Source organism: Pollicipes pollicipes, unplaced genomic scaffold, assembly GCF_011947565.3.
Source record: "Pollicipes pollicipes isolate AB1234 unplaced genomic scaffold, Ppol_2.1 Scaffold_7261;HRSCAF=8764_pilon_pilon_pilon, whole genome shotgun sequence".
Taxonomy (NCBI): domain Eukaryota; kingdom Metazoa; phylum Arthropoda; class Thecostraca; order Pollicipedomorpha; family Pollicipedidae; genus Pollicipes; species Pollicipes pollicipes.
This window is the reverse complement of record NW_023597054.1, coordinates 57,647,984-57,675,028: the sequence shown is the minus strand read 5'-3', so window position 1 is coordinate 57,675,028 and position 27,045 is coordinate 57,647,984. Positions and strand designations below refer to the sequence as shown.

Sequence of the window (27,045 nt, the reverse complement as noted above, 5' to 3'; positions counted from 1 at the left end):
ATGAGCAAAAACGTCACTGAATTGGATTGCAAAGCACCCGGCTAGATGCCGAGGAAGGAAGGTGTTAGCAGTATGGAAGGTGAGAGTGGGCAACTTGCCGCGAAGGGCACAATGGCACTGTTGCAGTGCGCTTGTATATAGCCAGACAGCATAAGGAAAGCTGTGCCATCGCAGCCTTGCAAAACATGCGATGGTGGCATGTCTTGCCGGCCTAGCTGAAACGTTTTTACGTGAGGAAGGTATGCTTGATAACTGACAATGAGCGAGTTTTTATCCTCACGTCCTTTTAGAGTGTTTCTGTGTCGCGTGCATGTTCTTTGACAGCTGTAAGCCCCTTAGCTAGCATGCAATCTTGGAGGGGGGGGGGGGGGGGGAGGGGAGGGGAGCAAGGTAATGTCATTTATTTAACCAAAAGACTGAGCGATCTGACGTAAACGATCCTGCGCCCACGTTCATTATTTATGAATTGGAACACGTTGTGTTGAAGGCTGTTCTTCGCGGAAACGTGCTGCTGAGGGTCGGTATTAGTCTGTCCGAAGGAGTAATTTCGCACCGGGCGTCGTGTCTTCAGCCTGAAAACTCGACTATGTCGCTGGGATGCGATGCGTTGGCATTTCACGCGGTGAGTTCGCTAATGAAATTAAGTTGAGCAGTCCAATGTTGAAACATTCCTGCGACGCACCGTGCGTTGAGGAGCGTGCTTGAGAGAGCGCCCAGGTGGAGAACGAAATTCACGCGATCACGAGATCGCCGTGGCCGGCCTGCACCCGAGCTCGCCGCCGGTAGCAGCCCCGTGACCGGCTGGCCTAATAGCGGTGTCTCGGCTCGCGCTCGGGACGGGCCGTGTCACGCGCGGTCGGCGTGACGTCCCGTCTGCCCCGCTCACGCCGTCACGCCGTCACGCCGGCTGAGCCCGCGTGACGGTAGCGGCGCCCCGCGGGCCGAGCCGGTGCCGGCCCGACGCGGCCGCCGACACCGAGACGGGCGCGCTGATAGGGCGGGGCGGCGACCGCCCGGCGTCACGGGACACGCGTGACGCATCGTGACGTCACAGGCCGGAAGTGCGCACTTCCGGGGTCGTGCGTCACAGGCCGGCGTGATCTCAATGTGTGTAGAGGCTGTACGGCTTGCCCTTCGAGATCGCTGACTCACGTCGCTTTCCGAGGTACGGTGGTTCGAAACATCCCGCTTTCCTGTGAAGGGGCTGCTGCCCAACTGACGTCCCGATCTGTGTCATTATGGGCGTTTTTACGCAGCACTCAAAAGTTGAGCGGATCCAATATTGGCCAACGTCTCCAGACCACTTCAGTTTATCTGACTTTGTACCGAAGAAGCAAGGAAGCAGCGTAGTACATTCCCGTCATCCATGCGCAATTATTATATCGATGCCGCCCAGTTACGCTAACGCGTAGAAGCCCACACTGTCGCACGCACGCATACGCATGCATGTACCCAAACGTGTAAGCTTCGCGCTTGCCTGCACAAATCACCCTATACCCCGGCTGGAAAAACGGTGTCGATTGTAGACACCATGTGCTGGTATTGTCATGCTGTCCCGTGCGATGTGGGCGCCGCACACGCCCCACTCGCACCTGACGCCGACAGTCGACACTGGAGGCCAGGCTGGCGGGCGGCCGGCTTCTCAGAGGAGGCGGTGCCACCGTGAACGAGCTGTCCCGATGCTGGAGCACGATCGCACGGAGCGGACGCTAAAACAACGAGCGGTGAGCTCTGCCCCGGGGTCACGTGGTCATGTTGGGACGGGCCGGTGGTTCCAGACTGCATGCCCGAGTTACAGGCTGCTTGGGCTTGGTTCCGGGCTGCCTAGGTTGGCTTTCGGTTTGACTGGACTGACTTCCGGCCAGACTGAACTGAATGCTCGTTGAACTGCGCTCAGTTTTCACCGGTATCACCCACACTTCCCCGACGGCTGAACGGAGAGGATCACCATGCCCGGATGGCGTCCAAGTATTCGTTGTCGCTCATTGTATGTGGACCCTCAGGGGCTCTCTGAAGCCGCCCAGACTACGGCTGCGTGTTTAGTAACATTCTTCTCGTGACTGGCTGGTGTAAGCCCCCAAGAATAAATATGCGTGATGGATGTTCACAAAAGCTACACTCAACGCTCTGATCGGCCAATGGTCGGATTATGGTCCAGCACCAGCTGACATCAGCCAGCAAGCGGTCCGACATCCCTCCATCAGTGGGTTCGACAATCAGTTCGACGTATTTCGACATCCTCATTCTCACATCCGTCCAACAGCTCGACCTGTTTCCGTATGACGATGGTCCCGACGGCATCGAGACGGGCAGGTCAAGGTCGGCGCGTTGGCTGTGCGTGCGCGGCTTCCAATTTAGGCGTCCGCTGTCGTTCGTCGTCCTGCCGTGCGTGCGTGCCGACGGCCGCGAGCGTGCCCTTTGACCCTGTCGTCGTGCGCCTGCGCTGGAGCCCTACGTGTCAACCCTACTCAGTGTACAAGGCAAACGGGCCGCTGCTCTGACGCGTCCGGTCACGCTCGCTGACAATAAACCGGTTGAGGCCGGAGTTTTTGGCTGCGGTTGTGCGTTATCCTCGGATTCGACTGGATTTTGTAGCGTAAGTGTATTGTCCTTAACGCGATCAGCTTTGTTCAGTCATGTGCACAGACGTGGGCACAAACGGCTCCTTAAATGGTTGCGAAGTGGCTGTTGTATTGGGTGACTCTCAGGTGTTCAGAGCATTTCTGTTAACCAGCCTTCGACAGAGCTGGTGAAAGGAAATGTCAGTTGACCAGGCACCCAGAAAAGAAAAGCCAGTTCATTAGACACCCAACGAGGTCTTCACCCAGAGCATGCCGTCGCGTCTGTTCAGCGAGCAGTAGTCTCACCCAGAGCGTGCCGTCGCGTCCGTTCAGCGAGCAGCAGTCTCACCCAGAGGCATGCCGTCGCGTCCGTTCAGCGAGCAGTAGTCTCACCCAGAGGCATGCCGTCGCGTCCGTTCAGCGAGCAGTAGTCTCACCCAGAGGCATGCCGTCGCGTCCGTTCAGCGGGCGGTGGTCTCACGCAAAGCATGCCGGCAGGCTCATCGCCGTCCCACCAGTCAGCTATAGTCACGTGAATAGCCCGCGGTACGGCCGGAGGAACTTTTTAATTCGGCTCAACGTAAGGCGAATCCGCAAACCATAGATATATTCCGCTCTCCCTAGAAGGCATCTGCGGTAATGAGTGAGGTTCGTTTGTCGTGTCAGGAGAACCGGATGTCGGACGTCGACAGCATTATCTACAAGGGAAAGGAATGCCATGCTGTTATGATGTAACTAAATTTCCAACACTTAGCGGCTGCTTCATATGGACAGAAAGGTACAAAGATCGGGGATAAAGACGTGCGAGTCAGAGGCGGCCCTCATGCTGTTTTAGTTCAACGGTAATTGTCCCACGGGGGAGGTGGTACGAATTTTGAGTGGGGAGCAGGATTTTCTAGGATGCCTCCTGAATAAAATGGGTCCTCCTCACAGGAAAACCAAAGAAGTATTGTATGAGGGTTTTCTGATTATCCAGCAAAGGGATTCGCTATCCTAACAGTAGGGCTACCTGTTCCAGAAAAGGGCCCCTAATTCATAGAGTGGACTTTTAACCTAGAACAGGATGCTTCCAATCCACGGAGAAGAATTCAAATCTAGCCAAGGGCCTCGTTATCACAAAACAGGACATATTGGTCCTAAACTGCGTCCATCTCATGGATAAAATGGGCCTCCAGTTCCAGAAATAAGGCCGCCTGAATATAGAGGGTGCCTCCGTACTCAGAACAGGGACACCCCAGTTCGTGACGGGGGGGGGGGGGGCGGCCTCCCGAGGCAGCAAAGGGGCCTCTTGAACCTTGAACTAATTTAGAGCATGGGCAGCTTATTCATAAAGATAGCCTCATGGTCCAGAAAATGGATCTCGCGATGTGGAAAGGATCTTCCGAGCCTGATTTGTTAGTCTCTAGTTCAGTTATGAGGGTCTCCTTGCCCTACATTTTGATAATCTATGGGTAAGTACAGTGTTTTTAGTTGAGAAAAGTGAAGTCCCATAAAAATTAAGGGCAAAAACATACTCTTGATCTCCCTGCCGGCAGGCGGGGGAGGGGGCGCGCCGCCCCTGGTCCTACGCAATAGCGCGGTTACTCCCTGGCCCCATGTAGAGCGCGGTTTTCGTCAGCTATCATCTGCCCAAAGGCGTAGTATATTTAGTTTTGTGCGGACGCGTGACGCACTGAGCAGCAATCGGAAATAATTTCCTGTGAGTTTCGCCCGTAAGTGCGGCAAATGGCTGGCATTTGATGCGGCCTTGGTCCCGGTCACGAGCGCAGCTCATCACGGAAGCGTGCGTGTTTTTATCGCCTTTGGAGAGCGACCGCGTGCGGTCGTGCCCGCCCGCGCCACAGGCATGCGCCGTAGACGGTTCGTGGCCGGCTCGTGAGCGGCACAGCCGCCGCTGGCGTCTGCTGCTGATCACCAGAACCCCGCACGTCCCGGCTGCACGCCATCCCATGTCCAGCCATCTTCGACGGCGCCCGGCAGACGAGGCTGGATGAGCGAGCGAGGGGAGAGTAGGGAGGGGGGGGGAGGGGGGGGGGGGCAGTCACGCTGGCCGCTGAGCGCGGCAGCAGCGCCGGCTTTCCGCAGCGGGCTCCCGTCACAGCAACACTGACACTGATCCGACATTAGTTTTGAATAACACCCATTTGGTAAACACCTCGTCATTCAGATCCGCGTCTCTTAGGAGTCACGTCAGGATAAGGGAGAAAGGAAAGGCAGGGAAACAATGCTGCAGTCCACCTCAAATCCGCTCATAGCGATGAACGGGGATTCCGAACCCCATAGTGCTGTCAGAAGTGATTGCTTACAAGCGTTACATTAGATTCCTTCGGACATAAATGCCGTTGTCGGAATTCAGCCAGCCTAAAGTGAAACAACAGCAAACATAATTGTCCTGGTACGTGCCGTATATGCAACTCTTAAATCGCCGGACATTGTTCTGGTTTTTAATAAAAGACTGTGTTTACTGCTGACTTTTTGCAGCCCATGGAATGGTTAGATTCTAAACGGTGTCAACAGATTCGACTCCAACGTAATCAGTTCTAAGACCGAGCAACACTTATTGGATCGGAATAGCACTTGCAAAACTGGGTTGCGGCGTTTTGGAGTCGAATCGGAATCAGTCAAATGCTTTCTGCGTCGCAGCCGGGATCGATTCCGCCGGAGCGGATTCGAGCAAAAGTGCGTATTCATAAGCGGAACTTTTCAATTAAGTTGAGGGTGTAAGTGTTTTTTTACTTCATTGTACCCATGCAACATCGTGGATAAAATGAAGTAAGATACAGCTGTATTCTTACATTCATTCTGAAACGCCAGAATACAGCTGCATCCCCCTGAAATCAGTCATGTTCCACCCGTGTATACATTTCTGACCTTCACCTCGCCGGGTCTGTGTTGTGCCGTTTAGCGTGCATTCCCTGAGCTGCGTTGCGCCGATGGCGCATGGCAGCTGCCGGCGGTCGCCACCGGCCGTGGGCGGGCTCCATTCCCTGAGCTGCGTTGCGCCGATGGCGCATGACAGCTGCCGGCGGTCGCGACCGGCCGTGGGCGGGCTCCATTCCCTGAGCTGCGTTGCGCTGATGGCGCATGACAGCTGCCGGCGGTCGCCACCGGCCGTGGGCGGGCTCTAGCGGCTGCAGCGGCGGCGCGCCGCGTCATAATCGTCATCGGCGGCGGCGTTTTGTCGTCGTTTTCACTTTCTATGGCACGATTGATTACGCGGCGCCCGATGGAACCGGCTCGGCTTTCTCCGTGGCTGCTAGGCGCCTGCTCTCGGCGGCGACTGTTGGTGAGCGGCTTAGAGGCAATAACTCGGGAACCGCCCACAGTGCGTCGAGAGCCGCTCGCAGTAATTTGGAAACCACTGGACGTTGGTCGTCCCGACCCGTTGTTTCGTTATTTATGATGTTTATCTTTCGGCCCGCGACGCAGAGTCAGCTGAAATTGAATGCTCAGCGTTATCGTTCTTCTTTGTTATCTGTTCTGCTCATGGCCAGTGGAAGAAACGCAACTCAAACGTCTGACGTAGGGGTGTAGTCTCCTATTGAACTGGGGCTCCCCCCCCCCCCCAACTTGAGCTCCTGCCCCTCCCGCACCTTTGCAAAGAGAGCGGGCCAAAGTCGAGGGAAACCCTTTTGGTGGAGTATTTTTTGGGTAAGTTGTGTTATATTTTCCTCGCCTCCCTCTTCCCCAGCTCATTTTGTGAATTTACGCCCCTGTACCGGCTTACAACATTATTTCATCCATGACCAGTTCCGCACTGTCGCTACGTGCGATGGCGCTTGCCTACCCGGAGGACCACCCACCTCTATTTCGAATAGGACGCGCGTACAAAAACGACCCGTCCGGCGGGCGGCATCCCGCCGTTGCGCACCGCAGGCGGCGGGCCGGTCCGGCCGCGCGGCGGGAGGGGAGGGATCGGCCGCGGCCCGGGCGGCAGTCGGGGCTCGGTGGCGGCGCGAGGAGGGTGCGGGAGGGGACGCTCGGACGCTCGGAGGCTCGGACGCCGGCCGCTCGAACTGGGAACGAACAGCGGTCGGACGGCAGTCGGACAGGTCAGAGGCGGGTCACAGGCGGACCAACTGAGACCCATTGATGCAGCGCTTCGTTTTTTAAAGAAACTCGTTCTGCTTAGGTGACGCCGGCCCCAGAACCCAGGCTAAATAGAGCTTGTTGCTTGTACACTGAGCTCACCACCACCCACGTATTGCTACTCCGGGCTAGTTGACGTGCTTCGGTGCTAATCTGGGAGCAGAAGCAGTGGTGCATTTGCGACTCTGTCCTTAGGCACCGAACGCCGGGGATTTTCGTGAGATAGACAACAGTGTTCGTTATCCTCCGACAATGCGTGCGCCTGCCGGGGCGGGCGCGGCGCACCGCTCTGCCCAGCCGACATAAGGTCAAAAGTCAGCTCGCAAGCGAGCCAAAGGGGTCACCCCTGTCTCGGGCGAGCGTTTTCGGGCTACTGTGCGGCATGTGTAATCCTCGATGGTCCTGGCAGGCAGGCTACAGACAGCCTTATCCCATGAACTGGATCGGCCTACTCTGGGTGATGGGTTCAGGGAGTACGCAGCAATGGCACGATGAACTGAACCGGCGCTCTCTGGACGATGGGTTCAGGGAGCACGCAGCAATGGCCGCTTAACAAGCGCACTGACACACGAAACCATTAATGCAAAACATTGGAAGTAGACTTTGTTCTTCAAGATAACCTCTGAGTTGTGGGACAGCGAGACAATTCCTAGGTGGCGAGGGAGCAGTGGAACTGCGGGGGGCAGAGGGACCAAGTCAGGGGGTTATACGGGTTGCGTAGTGGGCGGGAGGAGCATAGTTGGGTGGTAAGGTCCGGCGGAATGTGAAACTACGTCACACATTCTCGATTTTCTTATTTTTTCTTGAAACCTGAAATTTTGAACCTGTCACGTTTTCGTCACGTGCATGTTAATAAACGCCATAAATTTGGTAAAGGAGGGGCACGTGCCCGTTGGTTATTATGTGCGCACACTGATACCGCTGTTAAACTCTACTACACTGCTACCACACTGATGCTTCACCCTCCACCAACGCGGTTCATTGTCCGAGATGTTCATTGTTCATAGTCCAGATGGTGTGAGCGTTAATGAGTGAGGCTGCAAGTTAGTGGGAATGCGGGCAACGTTGCAAGGATGATACGTGCGTCAACAGAGGTGGTTACCGTGGTGGACGCTCTAGTAAAATCGATGATAGATATTTTGTTTCCAGTCTTTTCGTCAGCAATTTAGCTTAAGAATATTTTTTTAAGTATTCCATTTCACACATCGCATGGTGATCACTGAATCAAGTTATGAAGAATATATGTTTCACACAGTACCGACCAAGCCAAAGGTACAACTTTATCCATATTCATTTATATACATCGTGAGGCAAGTCCATGCAGCGCGGCCATTTTGATCCTCGGGTCAGGGAAAAATAAAATAGTGAGACGAAAACTTTTGACTTCGGCTAGAAAAGAAAATGATGCATACACTCACTCATACACGATATAAGATAAGCGAAGTATTTTTTCGCGTTGTTAATACCCGGTTGACTCCTAACCACGTGGTTTTGCTTTCGCGCCTCGACCTTGAAGCGTGTTGCAGACCAGCGCACGGATGGCGGGGGACAAATCATTGAAAGCAGCCTTAAACCTCCGCCTTCCAGACTCGGATTGTATCGGACCTGGAATATCACCACTGGATATCCTGATCGCAATGCCATCAGGATATCCAGTTGTGCGTTGGTGAATATTATGCCTGGGAACAGGGTCGCGCTCGAGTAATGGGTTCTAATGTCAAAATTGTCTTAAGAACAACGAGGCCGTGATACAGGCAGATGTTCGTAGTTGATAGTCACCCAACTTCCCGCAGGCTATCACTGATGGCCAGAATTCCTTTGCCCAGAAGTAACGCTCGTTGCGGAGACGAGGAGCTTCTGCTGTCGGCCTAGTGGTGTGTTGTTGCTCGCTCCATTCGCAGTTATGCTGTTTAGCCCCTCTTTATTTAAAGTGAAGTGTAGAGTTTGGGATAATCACTTTCCCTTCTTTAGACTTGGTTAGACAATACGGAGACAATAGTCACACTATGGTCAATTGTCAGACAATTGTCTAACCAAAGCTGAAGAAGGGATAGCGATTATCTTCAAATACTCTCGTTTAGTACAAACAAGCTGGTTTAAATCTCAGCTTTTTTACATTTACGACTTCCCGGCTCAATAATATTTTGATACAGATCATGCCGAATGTTCTGGTGATTTAATTGACAATATATTAACATATATGCACGTATACATTCAACATTGTATGTTTCGCATATCAGCCTTCCTCATGAAGAATGAGATGGAGATCCTTAAATAGTGCTTGGTCGATCGGTGCAACATCTTGCGTGAGGCCCACCGCCATGCGGATGGGGTTAGAAGGCATGCATCTGATTGCTCAGCATCGTAGAGGTCAGCTGCGGCTCGGCGCGGTCCGTATCGGCTCCCGTATCGCTGCAGCACCCTGATTTATTGCCCCGTGGGCAGGTTTTCCTCGCCTGGGGCCGGCTTATCGCGCGGGGCAGGATCGAATGATCGGAACAGTCAGCGAGATCTTTCACGCCGCGATGGGGAGTGCTTTGAGCTGCGTAGATGCGAGCCCGCTCCGAGAGCATGGAGAGAAAGTGGACACGTTCAGTGTCAGGATAGCCGTGAGCGTTGCACAGCAGCGATGATGCATCAGTCCCTTGCCAGCATACCACCTACGTGTTACGTACGTCGAGACATCGTTGCCGCACCAGGTGAACTGTGCCTTCTTGCTACGCCACGCGGGGGATTTAGTGACGAATGGCCCAATGGAATAGTTTGAAATCGGGCAGTTCTTGTATGAAATACAATTATTTCTTTTGATTTTAAAGCGTGTTTAATTTTGTTCATTGACCTTCTCATCGGATGTTTGTTGATTCCGCTTCCCCGGGTTTAAGTTTCTTATTCAGCTGGGGAAGGGGATCTCTCCTGCCAACAGTTTTAGGAAGTGGACCAAATACGGAAACAACTTTGTTTCATATTTTGTAGTAGGTGTGGCTATTTTCAACTACTTCGAACGTCCAAGCTTATTTTCGGGAATTTCGCCCATGGCTGCCTTACCGCTGCACTCCAGTCAGCGCTGCTTGCCTGGAACTCTCCAGGGAAGACAGCATAAAACTCGAACCAACGCGCGTCCATTGCTCCGTTCAAGATGGTGTCAAATGATGCCATGTCAGTGGGCCATGAACAGTTCCAAATGCTACCTGGCTACTACATCATATCCAACAAACATGCATTTAGGTAATCTTCATGCATGCCATTGCGGTGTTCCTGGCCCACAACGCGATGACGTCTGTTTTAGATCGGGGGCTTTTCTACGCCGTCCGCCGTGACCGGCAGACCTGTCGGTCGGGATCTCTGAGTGTCTTAGCTCAGCTGACCTTATCTGTCGGCCGTGATCCCTGAGTGCCAAAGGTCGTCTGACCCTGTATGTCGGCCGTGATCTCCGAGTGTCTAAGCTCGTCTGACCCCGTCTGTCGGCCATGATCCCTGAGTGTCTTAGCTCGCCTGACCTTATCTGTCGCTCGTAATCCCCGGGTGTCTAAGCTCGTCTGACCCCGTCTGTCTGCCGTGATTCCTGAGTGTCTAAGCTCGTCCGACCCCGTCTGTCAGTCGTGATTCCGGATTGTCTAAGCTCGTCTGACCCCGTCTGTCGGCCGTGATCCCTGAGTGTCTAAGCTCGTCTGACGCCGTCTGTCGGCCGTGATCCCCGAGTGTCTTAGCTGGTCTGACTCCGTCTGTCGGCCGTGATCCCTGAGCAAGCTCGTCTGACTCTGCCTGTTGGCCGCGATCCCGGAGTGTCCTAACTTGTCTGACCCCGGCTGTCTACCGCGATTCCGGAGTGCCTTAGCTGATCTGAATTCGCCTGTCGGCCGTGATCCCTGAATGCCTTAGCTCATCTGACCTGGCCTGCCTGCCGTGATCCCAGAGTGTCTTCAGCTGTCTGACTCCGCCTGTCCGCCGGCAGACCTGTCTGCCGTGATTCCGGAGCCGGACTACTCGGACTCGGAGGAGGAGAGTCGGCCGGCCCGGTCCAGCTTCAGTGGCGGCATGGCCTCGGACGGAGCGCTGGTGCCGCGCCGGCTGTCGGCGCCGCTCCCGCCGGCCGCCGACCGCCAGCAGAAGCTGCACAGGGAGCTCGCCTTTAACCAGAAAATGTAAGTACGAGCAAGCAGGGGTGCACGGCCTGGTGGGAGATGGAGGCCTCGCCACCGGTACAGTCGGTATGTGGGCGGACACAGTTTTCCCGCCCATTGATGGACATCAGCCGTCGTCAGCGACCCTGGAGAGGGCCGAAAGTTGGACGGAGGCTATCAGACTGCCTCTTTGGGCATAGCTTGCCATACATCGCCACAGGGCTAGCGTTAAAGTCTTCAAAAGCTGAGGACCTCCGTCCTCCATCCCTCTCTTTCCACGAAGTGGAGCCTTTGTCCATCTCCGTTCACCTCGGCCCAAACGATCGCTGGAACGGAGCATAGCTAGCGCCCTCGCGCCTCCAATAAACAGCGAACGTTGGTTGTACCCAGTTCCCTACAAGTCAATAATGACTCAAGGTCGGCGTCGAAATAAAACGACCCGTTTAACCTACATCCTTCGCCGCGTCTGCGCCTAATCCACATGGCACGGCGCCGGCGGCGCGTCCGAGCCGAGCCGAGGCCACGCTGTGACTGGGTCGGTCGGCCACGGGCGCCGCGCCGGACGGCACTGGCCATCAGCGCCGCCCCACATCCGGTCCGCGACGGGCGGGCGCGGGCGGGCGCACCGGGCCGCGACAGAGGGCTGTAGGGGGGGGGGGGAGGGGGGCGCCCCGGGCCGCGACAGAGGGCCGTAGGGGGGGGGGGGCACCCCGGGCCGCGACAGAGGGCCGTAGGGATGGGGGCGGACCGCTGCGACACATCGCCGTCGTGCGGCGGACAGTGGAGAGGCTCCGCCACTGCCCGCAGCCGAAGCGCCGGGTGGTCTGTGCCGAGCTGGTGCCGACGCAGGGCGGGTCTTGACGGGGAAGGGTGGGATGCAGGGCAAGGCGAGGTGAAGCGAAGTGGCTCCAAACGCGTGGAACTGGCGTCCCGAAGTTAGAAACGATAACCCCTGTTTTCGTGGTATGCATCGTAAAGTTGGGTGGCGAGATTAGGTGTTAATCGGTGTTGTGGCTTCCTTTAAGTCTGGGAGCGTCAACCAGTAAACCTGAAAGCCTGACATCCCGCTTAAACCCCCTAAGATCCCCTAGCCGGCCAGAGGAGTCATGTAAACGAGCAGGAGGGCAACCCGTATCGAATCCAACCGTCGCCCAAAGTTCCAAACCGCCGTCTACACCTCCGATATCACCAAGTATTCGCGTGTACTCCTCAGCGGTAAGAACCTGTTGGGGCAGAAGAGCGAGCTGCAGCGAGCCATGGAGCGCCACCGCGAGCAGCGGGAGCGGCGCCAGCTGCAGGACCAGCTGCGAGACAACCGGACCAGCTTCGAGATCGCGCTGGAGGAGCGCATGTCACGCGCAGAGCCAAAGGCCAGTGTTTGCCACCCGGCCACCGCCGTGTGTTTGAGTCGCGTTTGCCCCATGTGATTCGGCTGACGGAGTCATCCACCAGCATAGATGGTCACGCCGCCAATACGGGCTGGGTCCATGGGAGGGCATGAGCCGGTGATGACACGGGGCACACTCGAACGTTCTGGGACGAGGGCACCGGGCGGCCCGAGAAAGAGAGCCGGAATTTCTGACACGAGTCTCGGCGCCGTCCGTCCCGCTCGGTCCGGCCGGCGCCGCCAGCAGCAGCGCCCGCTGGGGTCGCGCGGGGCGGCCGGCGCCACCCGGACCCGTGACGGCGCCGCTCCGGGCCGTCACGACAAGCCGTGACGCCGGGCGGCGTCCGTCGTCACCGCCGGGCGCGTGCCACGGCGGCGACACGGCGGCCGCCGCTTGTCGGGACGCTGACATAATCTGTGTACGAACGGGGCGTGTCGGGCCATGTGGCTTGGGGTCGTCCGGCCTCCGCCGCCGCCGGCGGTCCGTCGGGCCCGCCTCCAGGGAGCCGGGCTCCGCCGGCGCCCGGCGCTGGCCGGTTTGGACAGAGCCGCTGGCAAGCCTTACAGGGAGTCGAAATCTGCGGAAAGAGTGGGACACGCCGGAAACTGCGTCTCCGGTTTGTTGAATGCATCTCCTGGACATGGGCCGCCTCGAGGCTGGGCAGAGCTCCGCCGCTGACTTCAGTCGGGGATGTCGGCTCAGCTGATAACGAGTCTCCCCGTGCTTCCCCATGCGCCCGGAAGCTTGCTGACACGTCGTTTCTCGTCTCCAGGCGCAGGACGCGGCGCCACCCTCTGCTGACGTCACGCCCGAGTTCCTCCGCGTGCACGCGCGCATGCGGTCCAAGGTGAACGCGCCCTCCTGAATCCGGCGACAGGGCGGCCAGGTGTTGTGTCGTGTCATAGACTCGCGTCGCCGACCAGCGGCGATCCGACGAGGTCATCGGAGGTTCCGTGCACCAGCGGGCGGACCCCGCCAGCGACTGAGGGACCTGAAGCGCCCGAGGCGGAGCGGCGTTGCACGTGCACAGTCCAGTCACTGAGCCAGTCGTCTCGTGCCGGTCTGAGCAGACCGTCAGATGTGTATCGCGATCATCCGGCGCGTTGTAGGTGGTCAGGCCTGTTCTATGATTAAGCGGTAAATACTGTTTTATGAAGTGTTCTTTATTTCAGGATTGAGGACACGATGCCGATCCGCGCAATGCGGGGCGATCTTGGAGTATTGAGCGTATAGAAGGCACAGGTCGTAGAAACCCGTACTGCATTATCCGCACCTGAGTTTTATGTAAGATATGTACAAAGGTTCTATCAATAAACTGTTTTGTAAATAGACAAGGCATGCGAGACGGAGTGACGTAGCTTACCGCGCGACAAAAACTGGGAGCACGAGCTCATCGGAAGCACAATGATGCAAGGCATCCAAGGCAAGGCAAGGCAAGGCACCGCGTGCAAGTGTTCAACACCATCCGCATCTTGCGGAAGACCTGTGCATTTTACAGCCCCAAAGCTCTGTGCGTAAATACACCTCTCCCGTATGCATTTGGCGCTGGTGCATTTGGTGCGCGCCTGGCCTATCACACGATCACTGCCCGCCCGCTGAGCCCGCCGGGTGCGTCGCTCCAACGCTAAGCTACAGAACCGGCCATGGTCGTGACTCGAGAATGGCCAGGTTTGCGACCCACGACCGCCACGCCCTGGCCGCCCGAGCGGGTAGCACACAAGCACGCAGATACGGTCGCAGCCGGGCTGACAGGAGCACACGGCATCAGCCACCGGACCGCGGCCTGAAGGGATCGAAATGCTCTTCAGTCGTGCGTGGTGTGTGAGTTAGCGCACAATCCCCGCGGGGTCGGTGCGGGGTCAAGTCCTCCGTTCGTGAGACATGCATGTAGATCGTACCGCACATACGCGCGCCTCTCGAGGTTTGATAACTCCTGCCACCTGACGCAGCAATCCACCGCACCGCCCGACTGACGCACACTCGGACCCGTCCAGTCCAGTTCAGGCCGTCGAGGGATCCAGGCGAGCAGGGATTCGGGTGAGGAAGGGATCCAGACCCCACGAGAACGCTTCTTCGCCAGTTCTGCCGCCCTATCGCCAAGCAGTCGGAGCGCCCTATAATTCAAAGCACCTTTCTGAGTTCGTGAAAAAGACAGTGGGTCCTGTTATCCAAGGCAAAGCAATGGTGGCGACCAGCAGTTCCGCGCAAACGGCCACACGGCGGGATGAGCTCCTTACCTACCCTCCGTGATGGTATACGGCCAGGCGCAGGCCGCTGTCTTCGACATAATGTCCTGACCCCCCCCCCCCCCTGCCAGTATGACATAAAAAGCGAGACAAACACCACGGGTGACGTTTGCGAGCCCGCTCGCTCGTTAAGAATCTGCCACGCCAGCGTCACGACGATCCACCTTCCATCCTAAGCGAACTGTGGTAAACGATGCCTGTAGTGGCACGCGACGAAACGTTTAGCATGTCACAAGAAACAAAAGCGCATCATTTCAACATGCTGATAATAACACAAATGATCTCACAGTAGAACGACTGGCCGCTTACGCAAGCGATTTTCACACAGGTGTATCGGTGCCACTGGTTACCGTCCCAATTCCTTTCCCAACACTGCCACATCTCCGGCTCGGCTCTCTTTGGCGACTGCTGGTGTCGTCCCCTCCCCTCTCCTTCTGGACACCTCCCGGGACTCTCGGCCCACGTAGTGACGCCCGGCCGAGGTCAGCCGGGCGCCACGCGGCGGCGGACGGCCGGCCTGCCGCGCCTACATCAGCGACCGTTTGAGGGCACCGTTGACAGTCGGCAAACGCACCGACGCCGACTGCTTCATCTGGAACAGGGGCGTCCCGCGTCATCGGCACGCCGCAGCCCTGTGAACGATGGGAAAATACGGACCGGGGCCAAATGTGGTCAAAAGACTAGGACTCAACAAGCCACGGCATTGTCAGGAAACATGAATCGGCTGGGCGATCCGCTTGTGGAGCATCGGGCGGCGACTGTTCGTTGCCAGCAACGTTAACGCAGAAGAATTCAACGAAAGTACGCTCACGAACAACATAAAGCAAGGTCATCCGAGTTTTGCAATTCTGAATGATACAGTCTTCCCGCTTCGGCGAGTTTTGGCGACACCGCCCCTCCCCATCCGCCGCACTTTGTCGTCAGCTGCCTCAGCGCAGCCGGTGGTCGGTGCTGACAGCTGGAGCCGCCACTGAGCGCGCCGCACCTTCAGGTGGCTGTAGACGATGATGCCGAGCATGGTGAGACTGATGCCCATGATCTGGTTCAGCTGGAGGGGGTCGTGGAACACGATAAAGCCGGCCGCCACCGTCAGGCAGAACTTGGAGTGGCCGATCATGTTGTACGTGAGGGGGGACGTGTTGCCGATCAGCCAGTAGATACTCAGATTGATGACGAACGCCATGACGCACGAGCACACCACCAGCGCCTGGCGACAGGGTGCGGTGCGCAGGTGACTGGTCCTGGCGATGCCACGGAGGGGTCCTTCGCAGAGGGGAAGCAAAACGAAATGGTCATGTGGGACGCGGAGCCTGATTTGTCAGTGCATTTACGTGCATGCAGCCTCATCATTGTGATGGACAGACGGTGCCATGGTTTACAAGCAGGCACACAGTCGACACACACAGAGACGCACTAGACTCCTGAAAAGGTTCACTGCGGTCTCTCGCTGCGGTTTGTTCGCCATTCTCACCTTCATCTCAGACGCATGGCATCTGGGATGAAGGTGCCTCGTCTTAAATTATTGTATTTATCTAGGCCCGTTAAGTTATACGAGAGGCCTTCCTGTCTCGAAGGCCTCTCGTGTATGTAACTGTAGTATCGTCCGCTCTCACAGCCCGACCAAACACTAAGTCAGGTGTTACCGTGAGTATTCTCCCAATACCTCGGTAATAACAACAAAGCAATAATATAACGTCCGAGGCGTCCGAACACGTCGCGCCCCCGCCACGCGCCACCTTCTCAAGCCCAACTCTCTCGCGCAACTGCCACTTGCCTGGCGCGTAGGCGCCCTGCCGTACACCAACTGCCGTACACCACAGTAACGCCGGGCGCAAGACGTCGCCTTCCCACCCCACGCAAGGTAAAGCAATGCCGGCAGCCACAGACCGCAGACTTGATCGCCGCAGAAAGCCAGCCACAATGCTGCCCATAGCAAACCGAAACAAGCGCACGGCACTCGCCTCTACACAGCAAAATCAATGACGAATCGATCATGACGCAGCCGCAATCAGCTTATGCACACATACGTGATTTCCTCGGGGAGTGTAATCCGTTACACAGCACTATCTACATGTAGGAGTCCCCCCCCCCCCCCCCCCCTGTCCTCCGAGCCGTGCCATGCTAGCACACACCGTCGCCTGTTGATAAACGTGGCGCCATGCTCCGGCGCCGGCGGGTAAGCACTCGCTCGCCACGAAACTCACTGACAGAGCATACACACTCCGGAACGATAAGTCGCAGGTCCTATCCCACCTAATGACCGCAACGAATACACACACCGGACGGTGCGGGACCCCATTAACAGTCGAAACCAAACAACGACTCCGAAGACGTGACGGCCACCAGGGACGCGGTCGAGAGGGAGCTTTTTGGACATGCCACTCTCCCCCCAATCCCATATCCCACCCCGACCTCCCACCCCCAGCACAACCCCCAAAGGTAGCCAGGCCCCTCTGGGGTGCAAGGGCCTGGTACTTTGGGCAGCTTCGGACGCCTGTTTGCCTCCTAAAACATAAAAACTAGGTGTCCAAGGCAGGAAAATTGGACCCCAGCTTAAAATTAGGCCCTAGCCATAGGTAATTGGCCTTTCGTAATTTTCCTGCCAATAGCATTGAAAATAACAATCTACGCAAGGGTCACAGACCTCGGCCCCCTTTTACGCGCCTTTGGGAAGACACGGGCCGTAGCATTTCTCGCGAAAGTGACGCGCAAATCCTGTAACAGCATCAATCAGTCAGCACGATCTCCAGCTCCAGTTGCGTGCTGGCGTGCGCGCCCGACAGCCGGCTAACCCCCGGCACGGCGCTTGCGCGGCCCCCGCCCCTTGCACGGCAGCCGCAGGTCACGTGACACGCCTGGGTGGGATGGCGCCGCGGGCGGGCTAGATGTCGCTGCGTGTGTGCGTGCGTGTGTATAGCGTTGCAACATAGTCAGGCCCGAACTCACCGGTCAACTGCGACTTCCTTTTGGGTTTGGGGTTTTCTGTCGATTCTGCACGCAATAAATACGGCGAAGAAAACAAACTTAAAATGTTTTGTTCAAGGCGAAAGCCATGACAGATGCGCGACACCGCTACAGCCTGACGGAAATGGGGGATGGAACGGATCTCCTGAAGTGTTGGCCACGGATGTCGTCCTGCATTACGATGTGTGCGTATGGTATAAAGCACAATGCTGTGAAATACTAGATGCCGAAAACGATTCGACCAGGGTAAGAACAGACTGCACTCCGAGACAGGGCGTATTGAGCAATGGTCGACGGCGGGCTACGTGGATGGCTGCTCCCAACGGCAGTTTCAATCACCACTCGTTTACGCCGCGAAAGAGGCTGCCGCGAAAAAACGAGTGTCATCATTGAAGACCCACGATAATAATTAGGAACGGTCATAAAAAAGGTCGGACTATGCTTTCGCAATCGATGACAGTCATAGTCCAACTTTACTGCAATTACGCAATGCAGCAGCGCCCGTTTCGCAATGCAAACGATGCACATTACAAGGGAAGATCTTAACGTGAAATGACGAGCATGCAACATAATCAGCTTAGCTTAGCTCCGCTCGCTTAGAGACAGTGAGCGTCCGAACCTGGACGATATATGAGCAGCAACAGAGGGATTCGTCAATCAACGAATCGCTCACATGTTTACGGTAGGCCCAATCACTGACATCATCAGTATCGCTACATCCCACGTCCATTCTGCAAAACCGATGGAATGAAATCCGAGCCGCAGTCAATAAACTCCGACTCGGTGAGCGAATTATCGTTCGAGATGACCAATGGTAGTACACATCATCATTCTAGCAGCCACACCACTTTCACCCAACAAGCACAAAAAACGCCGCAAATCGATATTATAGCACAGTCAACAAAACCAAAGGAAGTTGCATGTTCTGCACAAACATTAAAAAACACATCATGCGGCAGCCGTTTCCAAGACGTGAATTGTATGAAGATAACCAGGTCCATAGACGTCTTGCTCGACATGGGGGTTTTCACTGCAGGCCTCCATTGTGACGAACCATTTGTTTCCTCGTGCGTGCGTGCGTGCGTGCGTGCGTGCGTGCGTGCGTGCGTGTGTGTGTGTGTGTGTGCATGTCTGTGTGTGAGTGCGTGTGTGTGCATGTGTGTGTGTGAGTGCGTGTGTGAGTGTGTGTGTGTGCGTGTGTTTGCGTGTGAGTGTACGCCGTCTTGACTCCACCTTGTTTTAGTCGCTCAACAAGAGCCAGTACATGATGCATGATGCAGCATTATACAGTATAAAACACAGCATAACATGATATGGTAAAAAGAACATCATAGACATAGTGTAGTACCCACCTCGTGTCTAAAATGCGCTCGTGTGCAACAAATAGGTATATACATAAGGGGGAGCATGGCCTAAAGTGGTGTGGATCTATGTGGCAGACGTCTAGACCCCTGCCCATCCGTTTCTTGACGAGAATACCCAAGTGGTGTCATCTGGTTCAGCATGCCAAGCAGGGCTAGCACCCAGTGGACGCCATCTTAGAATGGAACATGGACATGTCCCAGGAGATGGTTTATACCCTCAGCCCGGTATCACCACGTCAAGAAGCGCATTCATTATTCATGGTTATGTTTGGCGAATCACTAACTGGTGCATTTCCAACGACGCACTCCTCTCGTTCGTTTGTACTATTCTACACGACTGCCCCTGGCTAGATGTTCATTAGCAATAGCCTCAGCTTGTCATGAGCCCAGCGCACCCTGGTGCAACACCTCCGCTACGCCCCAAGTCCAGAGTGTGTGTGTACATTTCCGTCGCTCCCGAGCCCCACCACATCCGTCGTGCGGAGCCGGTACGTACAGTCTGCTGCGGCGTCAGCGGACGGGAGAGGGTCTCGGAGACGGACTCAAACAACGGCGCCACGCACAGCAGCAGGCCGGCCGACAGCGGCGCCTGGTACAGGAGCAGCTGCAGGCCGTTCAGCCGGTGCTCGGTCTGAACGCGGCCCACCCACTGCAATAACAGGCAGAGACATCTAGCGACCAGCGGGCCAACGTCAGGTTTACACAGCATCCGTTAATGGCGCTAGAAGTGTGCTCATGGCGGTGGTGCGCTAGTGATCGTAAAACGCGTGGTACTCAATGAAGCACTGACAGCGCCGACATCACGAAACCTGTGGTGTGACGATGACACTGGAAGTTATTGCATTCCTGCTGATTTCCGCGGCTGGAGCTCTTACTCTAACAAAAGCAAGTAGCACTATTGCAATCCAAAGTTGTCGTTGACACAGTCGTTGTCATTGTCGGTACATCTACACACGAGCATTTGCAGTAGGATGCCGATCAACCCGAATTTTCATAGAAGTACAACCCGAATGTCCATGGAAGTACAACCCGAATCCTCATAAACGTACAATCAGACTTTTCATAGAATGACAGACATCCACAGTGAACATTCAAAGCTACTAATTTTGCAAGTCAACAATACGTATATATATATATATATATATATATATATATATATATATATATATATGTATAGCAATACATCACTTCTTAGAGGGAATGAAAGAGCGAGACCATTGACTCGCATATTAGGTTCAGAAGAATATTCTGAATGCTTTCCTTGAGATTAAGAAAGTACTCAAGCCCTTGATCCTTTCGAGTCTGTTTCATTTTTCCCGATCAAAGTTGACGAATCAGTCCAAGGCCTCGTACTTCTCCATTTCGAAACACGGACTGCCTTGTACCATTCTGGGGTCCATTTTGGGCCTCAAGACGCATTCAAGGGTTATTCTTCATACGTAATACTATGGCCGTATATGACGTCATATGCCTATGACCGTATGACGTTGGCAGACCTGCTCCCGTAAGGTCATGTATCATGACCTGCTCCGGTCATGGCACATGAAAGTTCACCACGAACCCCACAGAGGCCTCTCTTCAGCTCTCACGGCATTCCCTCACCGCCACGGGCCTTTCACGGTCGAAGTCCCCCACCCCCCTTCAATGTTCATAGGATGTGTTGGGCATGCAAGTCTATTGTGGGGATAAGCATCCACGTCGCTAGGTTAGACGCTGAGGTTTGGACGGCCCACACCGTCCTGAGCAGAGCCGTTCGTATCAGCTGCCCCAAACAAATTGGTACGACAAAAACACTAGTTACTTACCACTTGGTAAAATGAAGTGACGACTACTCCGGCACATGCCATGAAGAACCCAATGACATTAAACTTCAGGTCAAAACAGAAGTTTAATATCACTCCGACGGTGATCGGAATCTGCCAACGGGGCAGAGACCGTTAACGCGGAGAACAAAACAGAAGTTCAATATCACTCCGACGGATTCCGAAACCGGAACCTGCCAACAGGGCGGAGACCGTTAACGCGGAGAACAAAGCATGCATGAAATGCGGCTTCCCCGCGTCCCAGAGCATATCCTCCTAACACTGTGCATGGGTAAGCACAGACAACCACAGGTAAGTAGGAGGACGCACCTTAGCAGCAGATGTTATTTCGTCAGAAGTGAAAAATGGCACAAAGCCACACCGCTGCGACAGTAGAACGGTGTCTGCACCAGTCCTCCAACGCATGCCCGCAGCCCACCATCACCGACTCGACTCGGAATACCCCGCTAATCAATGGCTGCTGGTATTTCGTTCCGCGCCGGCTACAAAAGGCCGTCGTCCTTCGCATCGAGACCACGCCGTCCCACTCACCGTGCACAGCTTCACGCCGAAGGTGAAGCTCCTGCCGTACAGGCAGGCGCCGATGGCGATGACGCCCGGCGTCGTCATCACCTTGGCCACCTGGTAGGTGCCGACCGTGTTGTACTGCAGGCTGAGGTTAGTCAGCACGACGAAGCCGCAGAAGGCGGCCGCCAGCGGCAGCATGTCCAGCAGTGGCACCCGCTTGGCCGCGAACAGGCCGGCGCGCAGGCTCAGCGCGCACAGCGCGAACGACGTCACGAAGTGCAGCAGCGTCAGCGTCATGTTTGGGAAGCCGACGTGCGTGTAGACCCACTTGTTGAGCAGCACCAGCGTGATGGAGAGCGCGACGTTGGCGCAGCAGTGGGCGGCGACCAGCGTGCGCGACGGAGGCGCCGCCGGCGCGGCGGCCGCCGACATGGCCGCCCTGCCGGCAGGCGTACCCACCGTCAGCTTCGGACGCTGCCCAGCTGACCTCCCACGCTGGCGTGTTCGTGGGCTGGGGCGCTGCCGAGGGAGCCTGCCCAGCGATGCAGGGGCGGAAGGACGGGGGGGGGGGGGGGGTTGATGTCACTGTCTTCTGTTCCTTTCAATGCGACGACATAAGCTTAATGCCGCATGTTACCTTACGTTGGTGGATAGGGGCCCTTACCCCGCAGCTAACACTTAAGCCTTCGCGCCGACGGGGTGAGCGGTGACCATCTCCGAAGTCTGATATCAGCAGCCATCAGACTAACGGGTGAAAGCCTGAAGAAGCGACCCACTACGGATCAAACAAGCCAGAGAATACTGAGCTTAACTGAAAAGAAATTAATAAAAGTTTAGTGACATGTTAGCCACATGTGGTGCGCAGCATTAATTTCCAAGGGACACTGCAGTATATCGTTTCATGTATGGCGTCCCCAGCCTTCCACGAGTGCAGATTTCATTTATTGTGTTCTTTGTGTGTTGTCTTCACCTGCGACACCAACAGCAACGGAAACGGGGGGGGGGGAGGCGGCGGCGGGGGGGGGGCAATAATCAAGGACATCAAAGGGCATAACTGGTTCTGGATGTACCTATATGTTCCCATGCCGCAGCGGCGATGCCATCGCTATCATATGCTCCCTCAATCGTTGCCTGCTGGTGCCCATGCTCCCCGCAAATTGCCTCAGCGGAGCATTCGGCGTTTCAGAGACTTCTGTGGAAGGCTGCAATTGCTTTTTAAGACAATGCACTACCTACAACATTTACAGCGCGATTCCTTTGTAACGCACATATGTTCGTTCTTATATCCTGCGACCAAGCGTGTGATTTTGCGAGTGAAAAGCAACTTCTCAACCTAACATCCTCACACGTGTTTGCTGTTCATTTCATTGGATTCGAATGCGGTTCGGTATCCGTGCTCAAAGGCGGGCCAATTCTCTGACCACGCTTGCGTGTTTATCATGCAATCCCGCTCGTCTTGGGGCCTCAAACGGCACGCGCCAAGATTACTTTCTGTTGCCGAGGAAAGGGCAATCCGTTTACCGGAGTACAATTCAAGCCCGATTAAATGTTTTAGACCTCCGGCGCACCGCATCAGCCACCCGGGTGCCGGCACCGCAGACATGAGCTCTGAACGCATGTCATGTGGCCCGCTTCAGGCCATGCCAGCTGTTGCCAGTTCGAAAATCTCGACGTTCCGGCTGTGCCCTTGCCATCTCTAATGCGCCGAAAAACACAGCATTTCGTACCGATAATTTAGTTCGGGTCGTTGCGCGAAATTAGTTTTCGCGAAAAACTTATTTTGTAGCTTCATGGGTTGACTCTGGAATGGTCAGTGAATGACAAAAGCCCCGTCCCTATTCAGATTGCACACTGAGACGGTTATCATGATGGCCAAAAACTGAGCACACCTGACCCATTCAGTTTCAGAAGAAAGGCTAAACATCAGGTAAGAAATCATTCGAAGTTACTCTTCGCAGCTCGCCGTCGCATACAACATGCGCTATTCGGGCAGCTGATAGAACCGAACACCCATATCCTGCATCGCATAAACGCCTCAAGATCGTACATCTAATTCCGTGTCTATTATCGCGTCCTACGGCACTTACTGCGTGGTACAAACCAGCAGTAACAAAGCGCAAGGGCTGCTTAGTGTGCCATTATGCGCCTTCCCTGCACACGCACATGGAGCAGAATGGCCTCCTGGGCCTTCCCTGCACACGCATATGGAGCGGAATGGCCTCCTGGGCCTTCCCTGCACACGCATATGGAGCGGAATGGCCACCTGGGCCTTCCCTGCACACGCATATGGAGCGGAATGGCCACCTGGGCCTTCCCTGCACACTCACATGGAGCGGAATGGCCACCTGGGCCTTCCCTGCACACGCATATGGAGCGGAATGGCCTCCTGAACCTCCCTCGCGCATGCACGTTCGTTTCTATGCGGCATCTGGGCTAGTCTATCCGTGAACAGAGCGTCACAGATTCTTTAAATTTCGTGGACATATGTAGATAAGTCTGAGAAAAGCTGGACAAAAGTACGGAAATAAACCCAGTCCACCAAGGACATGGGATAGGGCCACCAAACGCTGAATGGTATTAATTGCAACGCTTAATAACCATCACGCTCGAAATAAGCGGGGTAGTACTTATTGCTTATAAATGATAACCAATAAGTTGCAGCTTTTTGGAATGCTAGGGACCTATTGAGCTGCTTGATGTAGTTGGTCTCTGGACCAAGAACAACATATTGGTTATGTTCTATACGAGTTATGTGTCGAATGGGTACATTAGCCCGCTGATTTACCATTCACAATGAGGTCAGTCAAAACACAGGGTGTTTGACTCGTACAAAAATATATATCGTTCTGGAGCAAGAACAAATGACTTTAGTAACTATCATCATCTGGTTCCTTTCCGACAAGTTTGCGACCTTACCATGGAGCGGACCAGAACAAACACTTTGTTGTCGATGTGTCGACTCAAATTAATTGCTCAGACAGAAAGCAGGGTCAGCCATGTCGTGGGCAGCCCAACCAACATCAGTAAGAAACTGCTCGTGTCAAGGCTGGTTTTCGGCCGCCGGCTGGCCAGCTGGCCGTCGACTGAACGGCCCGCCGCCTCGGTAAGGATGGAAAGCTGTCTGAAATTATTTATATTGGGCCCATATTCGAACCGTCGATTTGCAATGCACAAACCCGCTCCGTTAACCAGTTGGCAATGAGGCTGTTTCAGACGCAACACTTGGGACTTTTTATGCATGATCAAGGATTTTCCACGTGCTAGTTTTATAGGGAAGCAAGGTGGTAACAGGGTAGCAAGATGGTAACAGGGTAGCAATGTGGTAACAAGGTAGCGATGTGGTAACAGGGTAGCAATGTGGTAACAGGGTAGCAATGTGGGACACGGTAGCGCAGTGGTAAAAGAGCAGCAAAGTGGTAACAGGGGAGCAAGGCGGCAACGGCAGCAAATTGATAACAGGGCAGCAAGTAGTGACAGGGTAGCAAGGTGGTAACATTGTAGCAAGGTCGTACCCAGACGGCCCTCGTCTGCTGCAGCGGGTTGCCAACACATTGTGCCCGGCGTTTTCACGCAAATTGACCAAGATCTTGGCATGTTGTCTTTGTTCTTGAGATCTTGGGATAACCCTTAATGAAGTTCATATTCAAATAGTTGGGAACATATTTTTCACTCCGCACCCAACAGTGAATCTCATTCTGTACCCCACACTAAAGTTACCATTTCATAAGCCATCAGGCGATGACAAAATTTGCCGCCGGCTTGCCGCCGGTTCCGGGTGGGTGGGTAGCCGACCCGAAACCGGTTAGACACAACCCGCCTTGTCCGCACAAAAGCCCTCGACTCGTCAAGTCCAGGTTTTTGTCACAATTAGCCACCAATAGTCACCCATCCGTCCATTGCTGGTTTACAGTGAACTACGTTCAATGCTACTGGAAGGTGCACTACGGCAGTCATTAAGGCCAGGGACCGGGCAAAACCTGAATGCAGCGGACGCTGATCACGGCGCACCGGAAGCCCGTCCAGATGAGCTAGCACACCTGATCGATGCCGCGCCGTCCAGGCATGACCGGCAGTCACCGTGACAGTCCGCCCCGCCCGCCGTCCGGTAGGGTGTGGGCGATGGCACCGGCCGCGAACCGCCGCACCGGCGAACAGCGCCGGCGGGTGACACAAGAGCGCACTTCACCGGGCGGCGCCGCCAGGTCACTGGCCGGCGGCGCCGCCAGGTCACCGGCCGGCGGCGCTGCCAGGTCGCCGGCCGGCGGCGCCGGAGGTCACTGGCGGGGGGCGCTGCCAGGTCACTGGCTGGCGGCGCCGCCAGGTCACCGGCTGGCGGCGCCGGAGGTCACTGGCGGGCGGCGCCGCCAGGTCACTGGCCGGCGGCGCCGGAGGTCACTGGCGGGCGGCGTCGCCAGGTCACCGGCAGGCGGCGTCAGAGGTCACCGGCGGGCGGCGCCGCTCGGCCGCTGTATGACCAGACGAGCGACTGTCTGGCCGTGGGGGTCTGTGACACGACGCCGGCACGCTCGCTAGACAGAACGCAAAAGTACACCGACCGGTCACACGGCAACACGCAGCCACTGCAGTGTGGCGCGGTGCAGTTGCAAGACGGCACCGTCTCGTTCCCGCGCCGGTCCGTTAGCCTGCGGGGCTGCCGCCGGCCGGCTCCATAACAAAGCGATGCGCTGGCACCATCAAGTGGAAGGTCATCCCAGCACCGGCCGTCCCCAGACAACCTTCAACCCGCGGGACCAGTCACTATCGGCCAAAGCCTGTCCCGGCCGCCCTGTGCGGGCGCCTGACACGTGCGCCAGGAAAGCCCCTCCTTCATCGGGCGGAAGAAACGCACAGGACTTGACCAGTGGCGGATGCAAAATTCGGGCACGGGCGGGGCCCGTCCCACACCTGTCGTCAGCCAAACATCAGCCAAACATCCACATCTGTCGTCAGCGCGGACAGCCAAAATGCATTCCGCACACGAATGTACAAATGGGGACAGATCTCTCGTGGCACCATCATAAATGCGCGTCACTTTACGCTATGCAGAGACAGGAGCACAGATAACGTGGACCCGCGGAGGGAGCGATAAGGATTCTTACTGCTGGGCGCGTATCATGTACATGTATGCTCGGGGCGATCCACGGATGTAATCATACGAACGATTTGGGGGCGTAGAAATGTCCTTGCAATCAAAATCAATATGTTAACAAAACTTTACACAAAGTGTCACTACTTTTTCTTCAATGATAACAGCCAGGTAAGTGCGGCCAACAGTGACGAAAACAAGCATAAACAGTACCGTGCTATCCATGAATCACTTAACCCGCACTTGGGGCCCCTCACTGCACCAAATGCACGATGTTACAAAGAAGTACACCCGATCCAGTTGTTACTCATTCCGAATGGGTACCCGTGGGTTTGCCCATCCCCGAAGGACTCCATTGGCTAGTGCAATTATGATTCAAATTTAAGTCCAAAAACCGCGGCACCTTTCCCCAACCGAAGCAAAGGCAATGTCTCCTACCAGTGACGATCGATCTGGCAGCGCCCCTTGCAGCCACTGCTCACCGCCGTCTGTAGCCGCCGGCTGTATGACTCCGTTCGAGCATGGCTGGACGGCCCGCCTCGCGGCTGGTATGCGCCGACGTCAGCGCCTCGTAAGCACTGCCGGCGGCCGCCAGTGCAATGCCCCGCCTCCCATCAACTGGCGCGGCCCCGGCCCCGGCAGCCGTGTCGCGGCGCCGCTCGGCGGGAGCGGCGCCGCCCTATCTCAGCGCCATCTGCCGCCGCTCCGTCACGTCCGGTCCACACGCGCCGCCGTCGCCGCGGCGCCGGTCCGCGCCGCGTCTGCCGCCGGCTGGCAGACTCGGCCGCCTCGTCAGGCGCTGCACCGCAGGCTCGTAGCCCTGAGACGAGGTCCGGGCCAATCGGACAGGGACGCGGAATGGCCGTCGCTGGCGATGCAACCATAACCCCGCCCAA

General features: G+C 55.9%; 2 protein-coding genes across 2 annotated transcripts in view; one reads left to right on the top strand and one right to left on the bottom strand.

The window, feature by feature from the left end:
- LOC119113068 (uncharacterized) overlaps positions 1 to 13,490 on the top strand; it is a 39,110-nt gene extending 25,620 nt beyond the window's left edge. Inside the window, exons 3-6 of the mRNA XM_037237390.1 lie at positions 10,603 to 10,792; positions 11,985 to 12,141; positions 12,932 to 13,006; positions 13,332 to 13,490. Coding sequence (XP_037093285.1) covers positions 10,603 to 10,792; positions 11,985 to 12,141; positions 12,932 to 13,006; positions 13,332 to 13,337 — 428 coding nt within the window. The 3' untranslated portion in view covers positions 13,338 to 13,490. The remainder of the gene's footprint in view (positions 1 to 10,602; positions 10,793 to 11,984; positions 12,142 to 12,931; positions 13,007 to 13,331) is intronic.
- Positions 13,491 to 14,470: 980 nt separating this feature from the next.
- On the bottom strand, positions 14,471 to 26,636 carry LOC119113070 (solute carrier family 35 member E3). Its single transcript, XM_037237391.1, has 6 exons — positions 26,588 to 26,636; positions 21,088 to 21,502; positions 20,539 to 20,649; positions 19,230 to 19,382; positions 15,391 to 15,612; positions 14,471 to 14,997 (listed from the first exon to the last, which is right to left on the bottom strand). The coding sequence occupies exons 2-6, from the start codon at positions 21,493 to 21,495 to the stop codon at positions 14,932 to 14,934; spliced, it is 960 nt and encodes a 319-aa protein (XP_037093286.1). The 5' UTR covers positions 21,496 to 21,502; positions 26,588 to 26,636; the 3' UTR covers positions 14,471 to 14,931.
- Positions 26,637 to 27,045: the final 409 nt, after the last annotated feature.

What these genes read in the sequence shown, in the direction of transcription:
- LOC119113070 (XM_037237391.1), bottom strand. Translation starts at nt 21,495, where the DNA reads ATGTCGGCGGCCGCCGCGCCGGCGGCGCCTCCGTCGCGCACGCTGGTC. An exon ending in CGCTGACGCCGCAGCAGACT is followed by an intron (nt 15,613 to 19,229) that starts GTACGTACCGGC and finishes CCCTGTCGCCAG; the next exon opens with GCGCTGGTGGTGTGCTCGTG. An exon ending in TCGTCTACAGCCACCTGAAG is followed by an intron (nt 14,998 to 15,390) that starts GTGCGGCGCGCT and finishes CCCCTGTTCCAG; the next exon opens with ATGAAGCAGTCGGCGTCGGT.